At 49.3% G+C, this 15,330-nt stretch overlaps 1 protein-coding gene across 1 annotated transcript; it reads left to right on the top strand.

The window, feature by feature from the left end:
• Positions 1–10,440: 10,440 nt before the first annotated feature.
• F5J12DRAFT_920605 (uncharacterized protein) lies at positions 10,441–15,329 on the top strand (the record flags this gene model as incomplete). The annotated part of the gene is made up of 13 exons (XM_051749267.1): positions 10,441–10,725; positions 11,015–11,625; positions 11,679–12,017; positions 12,071–12,239; positions 12,290–13,422; positions 13,479–13,841; positions 13,898–14,018; positions 14,081–14,372; positions 14,421–14,460; positions 14,515–14,683; positions 14,738–14,805; positions 14,862–15,013; positions 15,078–15,329. The coding sequence occupies exons 1-13, from the start codon at positions 10,670–10,672 to the stop codon at positions 15,327–15,329; spliced, it is 3,765 nt and encodes a 1,254-aa protein (XP_051601018.1). The 5' UTR covers positions 10,441–10,669.
• Between the last annotated feature and the right edge of the window lies 1 nt (position 15,330).

Here is a 15,330-nt window from a genome sequence, read left to right as displayed (position 1 = left end):
GCACAGAGGGAAGCTTGATCCGCCCAATGCCAACATTCAAAGTTTCTCCTTGCCACCACCAATAATCTGTAAATGTTCCAGGGTTCACGATGCAGATTGTGGGTAAACCAACTTCATCAGTGTCAAATGCAATTTGGTGTTCATCACATGTTGCAACAACAGCTGCAAAGGCCTTCTGTCTCATAGATTTCACATTGGGGCCTATGTTGCATTAGTTTCATGGTCCAGACAGATGACACAAGACTGTAATACCCATGTTGCCTGTGACTGAGATGAAAAATCTGACTGTGTGGGGGAACTTGTGGTCATCAATGACCATTGTGAACTCTTGCACTTCCATGATATCATCTCCATTAAGCACATCAATCACACTGATGAGATCAGCTTCTGTGATCATGGCATATGGTGTTATGCCCGAGCGTGGTGACTTCTTCAAATGGAATAGTCATGAAGCGCGCGAGGTGGGAGTCTACGGGCCGAACGTATCGTAACCCCTATGGCTGAGTTATTGCAAAGATCCGACAGAGGTCTTGTCTGCTGGCGAGTCCCTAAGGTTGTTCGCATGGAGAGAAGACAAGGATCGAAGCAAAGTAATTAGCTCAGTTGCAAGCTATCGAAAAACTGAGGATACAAGGTATGGTACGTAGGTTTATATACCCCTAAGTAAGAGTACCGTACCAGTCGCGAGCAACGCGTCGCAACACATATCCGCAGTAATCAACGAACTAATCTTTGAAATAAATATGAGTCAAACGGTGTCATAGACGGGGGTAGTCAAGGAAATGAAGGCTATACCGGCTGCGCAATCAATGCGCAGCAAGGAGCCAGACACCGGAGCTATAGTACAACATACAGGCAATATAAACGAGTCAGAGGGAGTCAAATGGAACAAGAAAGGGACATCTTGTCAATCACGAGAGCGGTGAACGTCACGGATCAGTCTTTGATGAGTCTCGACAGGTACCGAGAGTACCTGGACAACCAGAGATCCGAGGTGTCCCTGTAACATGCGTATCCTGAGTATGATGACAAGTACGAGCGACGCAACCAGGCACGTGACGCACGTGACCGCAAGGAGTCGAAAAAGGAAAGGTCCTTGATGAAAGCATATCATCACCCCCCCTCTAAGGTCCTCAGACCCTTGAGGATGAAGTGGGATCGGCATTCGAGGGACGGGAGGATAAGGGTCGGCGAGTAGTGTAAACGCAGGAATGCGTTTGGTTGGCGATGGAGATGACGGCTCCTCGAGGGCTGGAGTATAATGGGAGCCTCGTCCGTTGCGGCATGACCAATGTCCCAGGTAATGACACTGGTAACAGGCATGTTGGTATAAGGGGTGGTCGGGAGGTACTGGGGACTGTCCTCCCAAGTAATACCGAAGTTGATCTGCAGGGACGGGGACGAAGGGAGTCGCAGGGAGAGGGTCGGAGGCGTGGATGGCATTAAAGTAGTTTTTGTGCATGCCAGCCCACGATGCATCCTGCAAAAGAACCTCCCAAGAGGAGTTGTGAGTCCCAGTTCCCAGTCACGCACCGACCTCCTTAAAAAGTTCTCCTGAATCGACAAACCCTAACTCCACAGCGTGCCACTCCTTTTCCTTCTCCTGATCCGAGATATCGGTCTTCATTTTGGGCGGGTCTGTTTCTTTCGGGATGATCCGATCGAGAACTCAAGAAGCAGGCGGCGTGAGGAATTCATTGATCTGTTGTTGCCGTAGATGGTGATAGGCTCCTCCAGTGATAGCTTCGGTAATTTCGGAGGAAGCCTTCTCCAACATCTCGATCATGATGACTTCTGACAGGGGCGCCACATCACTAAGTTTCCGAGTTCTAATTTTGGAAACAAGACCGTTGATTACGTCTGATGCTCGGTAGACCTCAGACAACATCCCAAAATACTTAACCTGTTCTGGTGTGCACCCGTTAATGTTCCCCTTCGTGGAAGACGTCAAGTGCCCGAACAATGTCCAGGTACTCAGCTGCTGGGACTGGTAGTCTTTGCTTGTCTGTCCTGGTAAGGGCGGCGGCTGAGGTGAGGAGATCAAGGGTGACGCGATCGCCTCAGTTCACATAGGTGGTGAAGGCACTGCGAATGTCAGGAGATTTGGGAGCATTGGCGGAGGAGCCTGCGGTTGCTCCACTATGGGGGTCATCATCAACCCACACTTTACCCTTTCCCAGTCGGCTACTGTCCTCTCCTGGGAGGACTCTGACCTTGGGGGCGGGGATGCGACGAATCGTGAAGCCTTGGTGTGGACGCGGTCAGAGAGGGCAGGCGAGAGTGGGCGATGACGAACGAGGTTGGGAGACAGGCGAGGAGTACCCGGAGACGTAAAAGCTGGTGGGGGACGACGGAGGTGAGGTTGGGGCATAGCTAGAGACGGGGGGAACGAAGCAGTCTCTGTCATTGGGGTCGCAAAAGGATTTGGTGGCAAGGGGGAGGTCGGCATAGTCGTTCTCAGTGTTGACAGATCATGGGGAGTCCATTTAAAAGCGGAGGTGTCGAGCTAGCTTGTATTGTTCAAGCACTTCTTGTGTGTGTTCTTTTAAGTGTTCCTTGGGTTCCCACGTATTTGACGAATGAGGGAACCCTTTCCACTTTACCAAGTATTTTCTCTTCCCACGACAACCATCAAGCTTGTGATTGAGGACTGACTCGACCTCCCACTCAATTTCATCATCCACTAGCTCTGGTATCGGGGCTGCGGGCGCAGCTCCATAAGTTTTGTTTTCAACAAACGGGAAGATCCGTGAGCCATGGAACACCGGATGTACCTTCCAGGTTTTTGGAAGGTCCAATCGGAAAGCAACTGGCGACACAACTTGAGTCACTTCGAAAGGTCCGAGACGTCTGGGTGCAATCTTGTCACATTGGTTTTTGATGTGCAAGTGAGCGGTATTCAGGAGAACGCGATCTCTGACTTTCGGCGTGACATAAGTCCCTTTTGAGCGAGACTTCATTAATTCCTGTGCCTTCTTATGAGCCAAGATGGCGACATCTCGGCTTGCGGCCAGCTTTTCCAATCTTTCTTCGACAGAAGGGACCGGAGTTAGTCTGGTTTCTGGATAGGGGGAAGGGTCGTATCCTAGGAGCAGGGAAAACGGGGTCATTTGGTGTACCGAGTGGACCCGGGAGTTGTGTGTGAATTCGGTGGAAGGGAGTTTACTGCTCCATGAGTTCGGGAACTCTGAACAGTAGAGGCAAAGATACCCTTCTACTTCTTGATTTACGCGTTCGCTTTCTCCATTGGTCTGCAGGTGGTACCCGGTAGACAGTTTGGTTTTTACCCCTATCGCTTTGTACAATTCCTTGGTGAACGAGGAGGCGAACTGCGGCCCTCGATCTGAGATTACTGATTCTGGTAATCCAAATCGAGCGTATATGAAGCGGTGGAACAGCTTCGCCAGTCCTTCGGAATTGATTGTTTTGTGACAAGGAACAAACAAGGCGGCTTTTGAGAGCCCCTGATCAACGACTGTAAGGATAGAGTTGTATTTTTCTTCTCCCGATACTGGGAGGTCCATGATGAAATCCATTGAAACCTGCTGAAAGGGGAGAACCGTCTGAGCAGTTTCATGGGGAGTTACCGGGGGTCTAGGCAGGTGAGTGATGACCTTGCTCCCTTGACAGAGTGGGCAACCGGCGATGTATGCCTTGATATCTTTTACCATTCCATCCCACCATACTTCCTTTCTCATCTTAGCGAACATCACCTTCTGTCCAGGATGTCCCGAAGACTCGTGATCGTGATAGGTCTTCATACAGTGCTTCCGATGATCAGGGGGAATATAAAGGCGGGTAGTGCCGAAACGTTTTGTTCCGTCTTCTGCCATGGTAACGTTATCTCTACACTCTGGTCCACTTGTTCTTTTTGAGGCGTCTTCTTTAATCTGAGCGTACAGATCGGCAGACATGGCATAGACACCCCGTGCTTCTTTGGAGATTTCCTCAATTGGGCAAGCATCGGGTACCTTCTTCTCCTTTGACGAATTCCTCTTTGGGTGAGAATAGGGTTTAGTGTCTTGACGAGACCATTCCACACGAGCTGGAAGACGTCCAACACTGAGTAACCTATTGATCCTTTGTTGTTTTATTATTTTTGTGAGCGAAAAAGTTGGAGAAACGAGGCGAATTTGGGAATCCACCCCCGTCGAAAGCCAAAGGTCCGGCGGAAGGACCGTGGCAACAGGGGCTGGTTCGGCGGACTCATTTTTCCATGAAAGGGTATCTGCGGGGACCTGCAGGCGACCGGCCTGCCATGAAAAGCGGATTGGATAAGACTGAACCGTAGCTGCCCATTGAGCCTGACGAGGGGTGAGTTGCTGCGGTTCGCGATAATATTCGAGGTTTTTGTGGTCGGTAAAGACCACTGTTGGTTCGACCAGGGACAGTAAATACGGTCAGAATGCCTTCAGCGCTCGGATGACAGCTAACATTTCCAGGTCATACACCTGGTAGTGCTGCTCCGCACCCACCAACGACTGTGAGAGGTACGAACAGGGGTGCCATTCTCTGTCGGAGCCTTTCTGGGCGAGAACCGCACCAGTCCTGAGTTTAGAAGCGTCGGTAAATAGCGCGAACGGCTTCGAGAAGTCGGGGATAGTGAGGACCGGGGTGGAGCATAACAAAGTTTTCAGCCGTTCGAAGGCTGCGTCACGCTCCGGTGTCCATATGTAAGAAACCCCTTTTTTTGTGAGGTCATGCAGGGGTTGTGCGATGCTTGAAAAGGAAGGGATGAACTTTTGATAGAAGTTACAGAATCCCAAGAAACGGCGAAGCCCAGTTAAATTGTCAGGGGCTTCCCGGGTTCTGATCGCATCGGTCTTTGTCGGCGAAGTCTCCATGTGACCTTTCCCAATCACCATTCCGAGGAACTCTATTTCTTCGGCCTCAAAGACACATTTGCTAATCTTGAGTCGAAGACCTTCTTTTCGACAGATCTCCAAGAACTCCCGAACATGGGTCCGAAGTTCTTCTTTGGTCTTCCCATGGATAGCAACGTCATCCATGTAACCTACCTGTTTTCCTCTTTGACTCTCGAAGGTCCGATCTATATAACGCTGGAACGAAGGGGGTGAATTACATTGTCCAAAGAACATTACTGTTGGTTCAAAGAGACCATGAGGGGTTATGAAAGCTCCTTTCCACTCGTCTCCTTCCTTGACCCAGAGGTTGGTAAACCCCCACCGAATATTGAATTTTGCATAGTATTTTGATTTGACCAGTTCATCGAAAAGAGCCTGCACGTTAGGCAGCGGGTGTGCGTCCTGGATGGTGAAAGAGTTCAGATATCGGTAATCCTGGATTAACCTCTTTTTCCCATCCTTCTTAGCCACAAAGAACACCGGTGCTGCTTGAGGCGACGTTGAGGGTCGAATCTTCTTACACCATAGATTTTCTTCAAGGAATTCATCCAACACCTTTAGCTCGTCCAGAGCCATTGGATACACTGCTGCCTTTTTCAGCTTGAAGTCTTCTCGTAGCCGGATTTCATGGTCCAAACCTGGCCAGTGAGAAGGGAGCGGTATGTCTTCCTCAGAGAAAACCTGAGCGAATTCGCGATATTCAGTTGGAAGTTCCACCTTGTCCTTTGTAGAGGCCAGGGCGGCTTCCAGTTCTGTAGACAAAGTTGTTTTATTAATTTCCCTTACCTCTGGTTCCTTTACGGAACCATCTTTGTTGAATTTCACCGCGTATCCTTCATAGTACGGGACCTGACTATGAATGTAAACGTCAGTTTCTCGGGTAGGTACAAACCCATCATCCCAACACGAGATCTTGTTATTTTCCCAGTCCATTCTTGGCTTGTAGAACCGGAGAAACGGCATCCCAAGAAGGATGTGTTCCTTTCCTACCAATGGACCGACGTAACATTTGATCCGTATTACCCGATTTTTGATGATGACCTGTATTGTTACCTTCCGGGTTATCCATTCGACGTCCTTTCCCGTAAACGAAGTGGTCTTGAAGCGGTTCTTGACGCGATAGGTAGGGATCTTCAATTTTTGAACGATTCGCTCCGAGATGAGCGAAACCTCTGCACCCGAATCGATGCAGACCATTACTCCTGCTCCATAATCCGGTAGCCATACTCTTCCCAAAGGTGAACCAACTCTCATTTTGGATTTGTCATCTATGGTAGTAGTACAGACAGCGGATAACATTGAAATGGGACCCACGTGAGGAGTTGCCACGGTCCCATTTAAAAATTTACACCATGCGCCTTCATCTCATCATCTGTCGCCAGACAATCTCCTACATAAGCGGTTCTCTTTCCATCGTCGGAAAGAACAACCCGAACACCAGGTGGAGGCTTGGGTTTCTGGGATTTGCAGTCATGCTTGAAGTGACCCTTTGCTCCGCATTCGAAGCATGTGACGTCATTATTTGATCAGCGTACATTTCGCCTTCCTTTGTCGACGTCCATCACATCAGGATCTCGGGAACTTCCGTGATAGTGAATGAACTTTCGCTCGTACCGGGACTCCTTCCCTTCAAGGATATGCTTCGTAGCGATTGCGGTTCTGGCTTCTCCCGTGCACTGGATCCACTCGATAACTGTGGTAGGTGCACGTCTGGAGTTAAGAATCCAATCGCGATACTCCATGTTGAGTCCCTTCCCGAAGAAGATCCCTGCTTCTCGTGACTCTTCTTTTAGCTGGGCCTTATTGACAAGTCCGGTAAACTCGGCAATATACGCTTCAAGTTCTCATTTGCCTTGCGTGATGTCAGAGAGACGTAAGATAGCGAGCGCGGTTTGATTGCCAGATTCGAAAGTAGCTTTTAGGCGTTCGACGAACCTCTGGAAGGTGTCTGTGTACCAGATAGTCCCGTCGAGTAGCTTGTTTTCGTTTTGGTAGTTCTCGGCGAACGTTACAGCTGCTCCCTTTGTCATATACGTTAGGGCAAACGAAATCTTGAGCGACTCCGTGTTGTAGACGTGTTTATTAAGGTTGAGGTAACCTTCGACTTGTGTGACCCAGGTCTGAAGCCCATTGTGGCTTCCATCGTACTCTCCAGGACGCCCAACATTAAACTCCCTTCCTCCATTGGGGGGGTGGACATCATACGAGTCATCGCCACCTTCGGCTGGGGCCTTACCCTTACTGGACCCACCAACAGGGCCCTCTGGGGGAATTACCTTTCCGAAGTTCCTGGCATACCAAGCTCGTAGAGCCGAGTCCGTAGGCGTTCCTGTTGGGAAGGGATCACTCGACTGACCTTGACTGGCAATCTTGCGCCAGTCCTCTGCCAAAGAGTGCATCTGTCTTTCCAACCTTTCCTTCAGCTCCTCTTCAGAGTATACCTTCGGCGGCATCTCAGGGGCTGATTCTCCGTGACCGATTGTCATGGACATAACGGGTAATATTCGTGCTTCCTGTTCTTCTTTGAGGACTGATCCAAAAGAAGTCTCAGACTTCTGATCGTCTTCTTCTTCTGAACTAAGCGCAACTTCCGATTCCCTAAAACGGGACAGATAAGACAACCTAGGATTACTTGCTGTGGCGGACAGCCCAAGTCTTCCTGGTATCGGCGGTAAAGGCAGGTTCCTTCCTAGTCCTAATGGGGTATTACGTGGAGGGACAGGAGGTCTCGACTTCATAGGGTTTGACACTTTGACGAATAGTGACAACGAGGGCTGAGGGAGGATTTATTTCTCGAAAGAAACCTGTCAGCGTAGGGGGATGTGCTGCGAGTGATTTTACGTGTAGGGAACCACGAGCGCGGACTCTAGGGAGGCGATCTATTAAAGCCTAGTGGCTGCCTGTAGAGTGGTGGATTTGATTTAGGGTAGAGGGGTGCTTCTCAATTTTGTTATCAACTTGTTGCGGTCGAGTTGAGAGGCACAGTGAAGAAGGTGAGTTAGTCTTTACACGTAGGGAGACCGACGAGCCTTTTGCTGTGTGGAAGGATTGGTTTGTTGAAGTTCAGTAACCAGGGACGAGTAGACTTTCACAAAGAGGTCGACAAGTCCTGAAAGCTGCGTTGAGTTTTTCGATTTTGTTATGCCCGAGCGCGGTGACTTCTTCAAATGGAATAGTCACGAAGCGCGCGAGGTGGGAGTCTACAGGCCGAACGTATCGTAACCCCTATGGCTGAGTTATTGTGAAGATCCGACAGAGGTCTTGTCTGCTGGTGAGTCCCTAAGGTTGTTCGTGCGGAGAGAAGACAAGGATCGAAGCAAAGTAATTAGCTCAGTTGCAAGCTATCGAAAAACTGAGGATACAAGGTATGGTACGTAGGTTTATATACCCCTAAGTAAGAGTACCATACCAGTCGCGAGCAATGCGTCGCGACGCGTATCTGCAGTAATCAACGAACTAATCTTTGAAATAAATATGAGTCAAACAGGTGTCATAGACGGGGGTAGTCAAGGAAACGAAGGCTATACCGGCTGTGCAATCAATGCGCAGCAAGGAGCCAGACACCGGAGCTATAGTACAACATACAGGCAATATAAACGAGTCAGAGGGAGTCAAACGGAACAAGAAAGGGACATCTTGTCAATCACGAGAGCAGTGAATGTCATGGATCATCTTTGATGAGTCTCAACAGGTACTGAGAGTACCTGGACAACCGGAGATCCGAGGCGTCCCTGTAACATGCATATCCCGAGTACGATGACAAGTACGAGTGACGCGACCAGGCATGTGATGCATGTGACTGCAAGGAGTCGAAAAAGGAAAGGTCCTTGACGAAAGCATATCATATGGCAGCCAGAGCCCCAGACTTCACAATTGTACATGGGAGGATCATAATGAGCAGAGGAAAACAAGTGACCAACAGAGTTTTCCTTACTTCTTTTGTCTGGAGTACCTAAACACCAGCAACCCATCACATGGGTCAAAGCCAGTCACTTGGATGCCATTGTCTATAAGGTATCTCCACAGCCCATCATGGGTCATTGCCATGGGCTGGTAGAACTTTCCTGGTTGAAGGTCCCACTGACAGGAATGCATCAGTCAAAGACCAGGATGAATACAGGATGCCCACTGCTTGAAGTACTTGTCCAGGCATCTGTTCTGTTGTCATGTCAAGAAACTTGATGAGGTCATTGGCTGCAACAACAAAAGTCTTGGTATCACCAAAGTTGAGGGTTCTACCTATGAGGCATTCTGAACATATACACCAAGGGTTGTGGATGATTATGCTTGGTCCAAGAATTGACCTCACCTAACTGATGTGAAATCCATTGATCTGTTATAAAAGATGGATATGCTCACCTGGGGTAGTGCTGTAGTGAATGTACCACTACAAATGTTTGTAAGGAGCTTCAGCTTTGGCCAAACATGCTGGGCCCATCCAGGACAAGAAAGGGGTGGTCCTATGTGCTGAAGTTCATCTGCCCACTGTGGGTCTGCATGCATGTTCAGCTGGTGTAGTCAGCTTTTGTCACTATGCAGCACCACTCTGATCATTCACCTGCAGATAAGGTCAGACATGGTCTATCTGTTTGAAGTCTTGGATGGTCCCATTTCAAATGCTTGAGATGAGTGTGACCCACCCTTCTTCAATGAGGTGCACCATGTCCATGAAATTTGCTACAAATACCATAGCAAACTCCTCCAGGGATGTACTCACCAAAGAAAACAATGCATGGATCAACAGGAAAGACTGATGGTGGATGATAAGTCCTGTAGCCCACAGAGCTGTGTGACCTGGAACTGCACAAGGGATATCAGGTGTAGGTGATTGAATTCAAAAAACAAATTACATGGACTTTTCACTTACTTATAGGTGCCATGCAAGCATCATCTGTTTCAATGGTCCAATCATTTTGCATGTGCATTATCCCAGTTGACCCATTGCAAACAGGAATCCTCTTCACAACTTCCCCAGAATCTGTCATGATCTCCACTGGGTCTCTGTATGTGAACAAGTAAATGAGTGAAGTAGCTCCTATGCAGAATGGTGAGGGGTTGGGGGAGTAGGGTTGAGATCACAAATACTTCACAAATTGCTTGGGTTTCTTGCCAGAGGTAGCACTTGAAAGCAGAATGTAAATTGGAAGGCCTGGTGCAAGCATATCCTTGACTTTGGATAATTTGCAAGGGTGGGAATTGAACATGATCATAAACAGGTGGTAAGATTCATAGTCTGTAGGGGAGACAAGTCGACAGAAGTCCAAGAGGACTGATTCATCATTCTGTAGATCCTTATCATTGATGGCCAGAAAGAAGTCTGAGAGTTGAGAGGAACTATGGGCATAATGGGTCTTGATGTTGGCAGCTATCAGGTTCCTCAAGCAACAGTCCATGTCCTCTTTCAAGATCACTGCAAGCTCAGGAGTCAAGGCAGTGATCAGGTGTATCATGGTGGTAGGCATCAGTAATTCGAGATCCAGATTTATCACAACTCGTCTGATGGTTTTGAAAATACATTCAATATGAACGTGGTTATATAGATATCTCCACAGGTCTATGATTCTTTTTTTGAAAAGTGGTTAGTGCACCGGTCTTGTTTGGTTAAGGTGGACGGGATATCCACTTTGGTTGCTATTGCACAGGATAGGCTAGTCGATGTAATCTTACCTTCCTTGAACTGAAGTCTTGTTCCAGTGGATAAAATTCTTGGTGTGAATGATGAAGCTCGTATTGGGGGCAACTGCATGAGTTGAGTGGGCTGTATCAGTCAATACTGATTCCTCGGTGAGCACAAACTTTCTCCCATGCACCATCCTACACGAGGTCGCGAGTCGGAAATGATCATGAAGACCTTCGAAGCGTAAGGCGAAAGCCGGCAATGGTCCACTCCTCGGCCCGGTACTTAAGTGAACGGCCCGAAGCGAAGTTCGGCCGCAACGCGAGGGACTCGGGGAGCACTCACACGTCTGCTTGCTTGTCCTTGCAGCCATGCACGTCGACGCGAAACGAGATGCTAAATCAACTGAGCAGGACGAGTTACCCTTTCCTTTATCTCCCACTTACGCGTCATCGCCGACGCGTCGCAGTAGAACGGGTGGAGCTGTTCTTACACTATCGGCATCCGTCTGTCTTGCTTTCTTGGTCTGGAGAGGAGCATCACTTCCTAGTGTCTACAACCCTCTTCACACGCCGTCTGTGAATTACCCTTCGACTTCACCACTTAGCCCAGATTATGATGACCCGGCGTCCGAGTTCAAGGACGACGTCTTCCCTCTCCGCCAACACGACCCATGGGACATTTCTACCGATTTCTCATACTCCCGTACGTTGAAATATGACGTTGAAGAGGGTACTTGGCTTCGTTTGGACGTGCATCCAGTCTCTGGTGATGTCGTCTTTGACATGGCTGGTGACCTATACTGTCTTCCCCGATCTTCTTATACCCAGGAAAATCTTGTATTGGGGACCACCACGCGAGCGATACCTATTCTCACTGGAGTACCACACGATTCCGACCCCAGATTTTCACCGAAAGGCGATGTGTTGGCCTTCAGGAGCGATGCGGGTTTGGGTGTGGACAATATCTGGGTTATGCCTTGGTCTGCTGGTGGTTGTGAAGAGATGGATGTGCGCTCACCCTCTGCCATAACTACCGAAGCCATTGCACTTAAGGAGTACGAAGATAATATCCTTGCTCAAGGTGTCAAGGAGACGGAAGATCGTAGGTTGAGGCGACTTGAGAGGGAAGGGAGATTGTCTGGTCAGCATTTCTGAGCCAAACAGCATGGTGACGTGCTCATGTTTTACTTCCAGCCCGACGGGTTACAAATGAGACATATAACTGGGTGTCAGATCCCCGTTGGCACCCATCTGGGAAGAAAATCATAGCGACCAAATGGTACTTCTCATCGCGTTCTTTGGGCGCCGGAGAAGGATGGGAATACCTTGTTCCCAGCCTAGATGGCAAAGAACACCCCATTGAAGTCAATGCAGGCAAGCGTCTCGTTTCCAGAGACCTCCCTTTCGGGTGGGAAAAATCCGACTACGTCGAACAACAAATTGGTCATGAACAATTTTCGTGGGCAGCAGATGATGTCGTTATCTACGCGGGCAATGTGAGAGATTCACAAGGCATATTTAAGTACTCCAAAGGTATGCATCTTGACGTTTCTGTCCGCGAACGGCGACCGTTAATGGCAATCCAGACGTGCACAAGGGTATATACTCCATATTCTCGAAGAATCTGACGAGCGGGCTTGCAGAAGTCCTTGTGGATGCTTTTCCCGGTGGTGCAAGCAGGCCTACTTTGTCCCGCGATGGACGTACTCTTGCGTTTGTCCGCCGTGTGGGGGACAAGGAAGCTCTTGCACTAAAGTAGGTTTTCCCAACTTAACCTCCCATCTTGACACTTATGCCCTATTCAGAGACCTCGAAACCGGTACGCTGGATTATATCTGGTTTGGTCTGACATACGACCTCTCGACAATTTATGCCCCAATGGGCACCTACCCGTCCTTTGCATTCAGCCCTTCCGATGACGCCATACTCATCTGGGCAGCAGGTCAAATTTATCATGTACCACTGTCGAAGAACACTGTAGGCGAGCGCATGGCTGGCGCTGAACCGCGCCCTGTCCGGTTCCGTGCAAACATAGAGATTAAGATTGCAGACACCTTAAGAGCCAGAACCGATGTGAGAGATTTGGAAGAGGGAGACCAACGGCTGCATGCTTTCACCCATCTCTCTCTTGATAACAGTGGCAAGAACGCCGTTTTCCAGGCTTCCGGCGTTACTTATCTGCAAGGCATCGGCTCCAACGTTCTTGCTGAGCGCGTTCCGGTGGCCTATCCCAAAGCAGCATATTACTCTCCGTCATTCGTCGGCGGCGATGGAACGCTGGTTATACATGCCCGGTGGTCCGATACATCTCTCTCAGCATTCGAAATTGCGGATTTGAACACTGGGACTATTTACGAGGTTACGAACCTTCCTATCGGGAGGTATTTCAGTCCTGTCGTATCCGGAGGAGATACTGCTCAGCGCAGAATTGCCTTCATAAAGACGGGCGGAGATATCCTCACAGGTGATGTTGTGGCTACTGCCCATACAGGCATTTGGGTCGGTGAGATCACTCTCCCAACGGAAAACAGGCCGTCTTCTGTAATAGAGGTCAAGGGTGTCAGGAAGATCTCCACTACGATCGACCCATCAGATGACAAACTCAAGCTTAGTTTCATTTCATCCTCGAAGCTTCTTGTCCAGGAATCAGACAGGGTTTTCACAGTGGATCTTGCCCAGGGCGCAGATGAATGGGGACGTTATGTGGAAGAAGAACTTGCGAAAGGCCATTCTACGGATGAGTTGGCATTCTCGCACACTTCTCAGGGTGCAGCCTTCGTCAACTTCCTGCATGTTTACTATGCTCCCAATGTCAATGCTTCGATTGCCTTGTGGAGCAAGCCAGGGCAGGCACCTACGGGGTTGACGAGGTTGAGCCTTGATGGTGGACATGATGTTGTATTCAGCGGGGACGGGACCGTCATTGGATGGTTGTTGGGTGAGCGAAAATGCACGCATACCCAGTTATAGCTCTGATACCTGTCCTGTCTTCAGGTCCTTACCTTCATACTGTTCCCGTCTCCCACCTCTCGACCTGCTTGAACGCCGCGCAAGAGGACACCTCGACATTTGGTATAGGTTGCGTGAAAAGTCTTCTGAATGTCACCGAGATCGCCGTATATTACGAGTCGGAAATTTCTAGACTTCGCTGGGAAGCCAAGGTTCATACTACCTCTGCTAATGGGGACGTCGTCACCTTTGTCAATGCGACAATACTGACCATGGAACATGGCGAACTCTCTGCTGACATGATCACGGAAGGAACTGTTGTCCTGCGAGGGGGATACATCGACGCTGTAGGTAAAGATGGTGAAGTCGCCATCCCAGAAGGCGGTGTTGTTATACAAGCCGATGGAGGTAATACCAAGCTTTTCAAAGTAGAACGGACCCACTAATGTGAACATGTGAGGTAGGTTACATCGTGCCTGGTTTCATCGACGCGCACGCACACTGGGACGGTGAGTCGGAAACATATCCAGCGTCCTCTTGGGAGATGGAAACGTTCCTTGCGTATGGTGTAACCACTGTTCACAAGTAAGAGCCATGGTCTCCTACGATATTGCTGTCACATCTTCTGACTCGCTGTCACTTCTTAGTCCGAGTTCGCAAAATTACCTCGGGTTCGTAGAGCGCGGGCGCGTCGAGAGTGGATTGATGATTGGTCCTCGAATCTTCCATACTGGGCAGATCATCTATGGCGCCTCTTCACATGCGTATCATCACGATATCGCCAATACCGAGGAAGCGAAGGAAGCTCTCACCCGAATTAAGGTGGAAGGTGGCCCCGCCAGCTGGTCGTATAAGAATTATAATCTCCCAGCGAGAGCTTCAAGACAGCGTCTACTACTGCAGGCGAGACAGATGAACATGGCCTGTGTGCCTGAAGGGGTGAGTGAATGCGAACTCGGCTTTCCAGGCATTTAAACCCGATTTTAGGGCATGAATTTCGATTGGGACTTGACCTATGTTGTCGATGGTAAGTGCGATGTCATGGCAGAGTGCATAGCCCAACCTAACGAGTACTTCCAAGGCATGACCACCGTCGAACACAATATTCCTGTGTCGATCCTTTACGATGACTTGCTCACACTTTTTGTTTTGAGCGGTACTGGCACCACTCCTACTCACATTGTTAATTATGGCGGAGCTCACGGCGAACAGTATCTCTGGGCAACTGAGGATCTGCCCGGTGACGCCAAGTGAGTCTTATCCATGCTCGGACCAGGGTTACTGACCGAGGAGTGTTATTGCAGACTTAGGCGATTCACAAGGCATGACATTCTAGAAGGTCTGTCGGAGTCTACAGCACGTCCCTTCAATTGTAAGCGTGTTCCATGAGCTCGGTTGTTAGCCATACTCACTGTGTGGATTATGTAGCTCTAGCGTTTTTCAATGTCTCTACAACGGTTGCAACGATGGTTCACCGTGGTATCCACGCTCACATCGGCGCGCACGGTGAACCGCCACTCGGACTCATGTACCATCACGAGATGGCGTTAGCCAAAGTGGGCGGGTTGAGTAACTACGAGGTTTGAACAGTTGTCACGTTGGACACGCCACCCAGATACTGATTTTGTGCCCGTCGCTACACAGGTTCTCCGTGCTGCCACGATCCACGCGGCTCTGACGTTTGGGTTGGATGAATCTATCGGGTCAGTCTCTGTGGGTAAACTCGCTGATTTGGTTGTTTACCCTGGAGGGGTCGATTTATTGGAGAACATCCGAAAGACTAGAAACCTCAAATACGTGATACGTGGGGGCAGGATATGGGAAGCTGAGGACATGACGGAGGTTTGGCCTGTGAAGGGCAGAAAGCAGGTGTTGCCTCGGATCAATGTGGACTGAG

This window comes from Pisolithus orientalis (assembly GCF_024613125.1).
Source record: "Pisolithus orientalis strain OTSU chromosome Unknown F5J12scaffold_10, whole genome shotgun sequence".
Lineage (NCBI taxonomy): Eukaryota > Fungi > Basidiomycota > Agaricomycetes > Boletales > Pisolithaceae > Pisolithus > Pisolithus orientalis.
The sequence above is the reverse complement of the archived record's forward strand: the minus strand, read 5'-3'. Positions and strand labels throughout refer to the sequence as shown.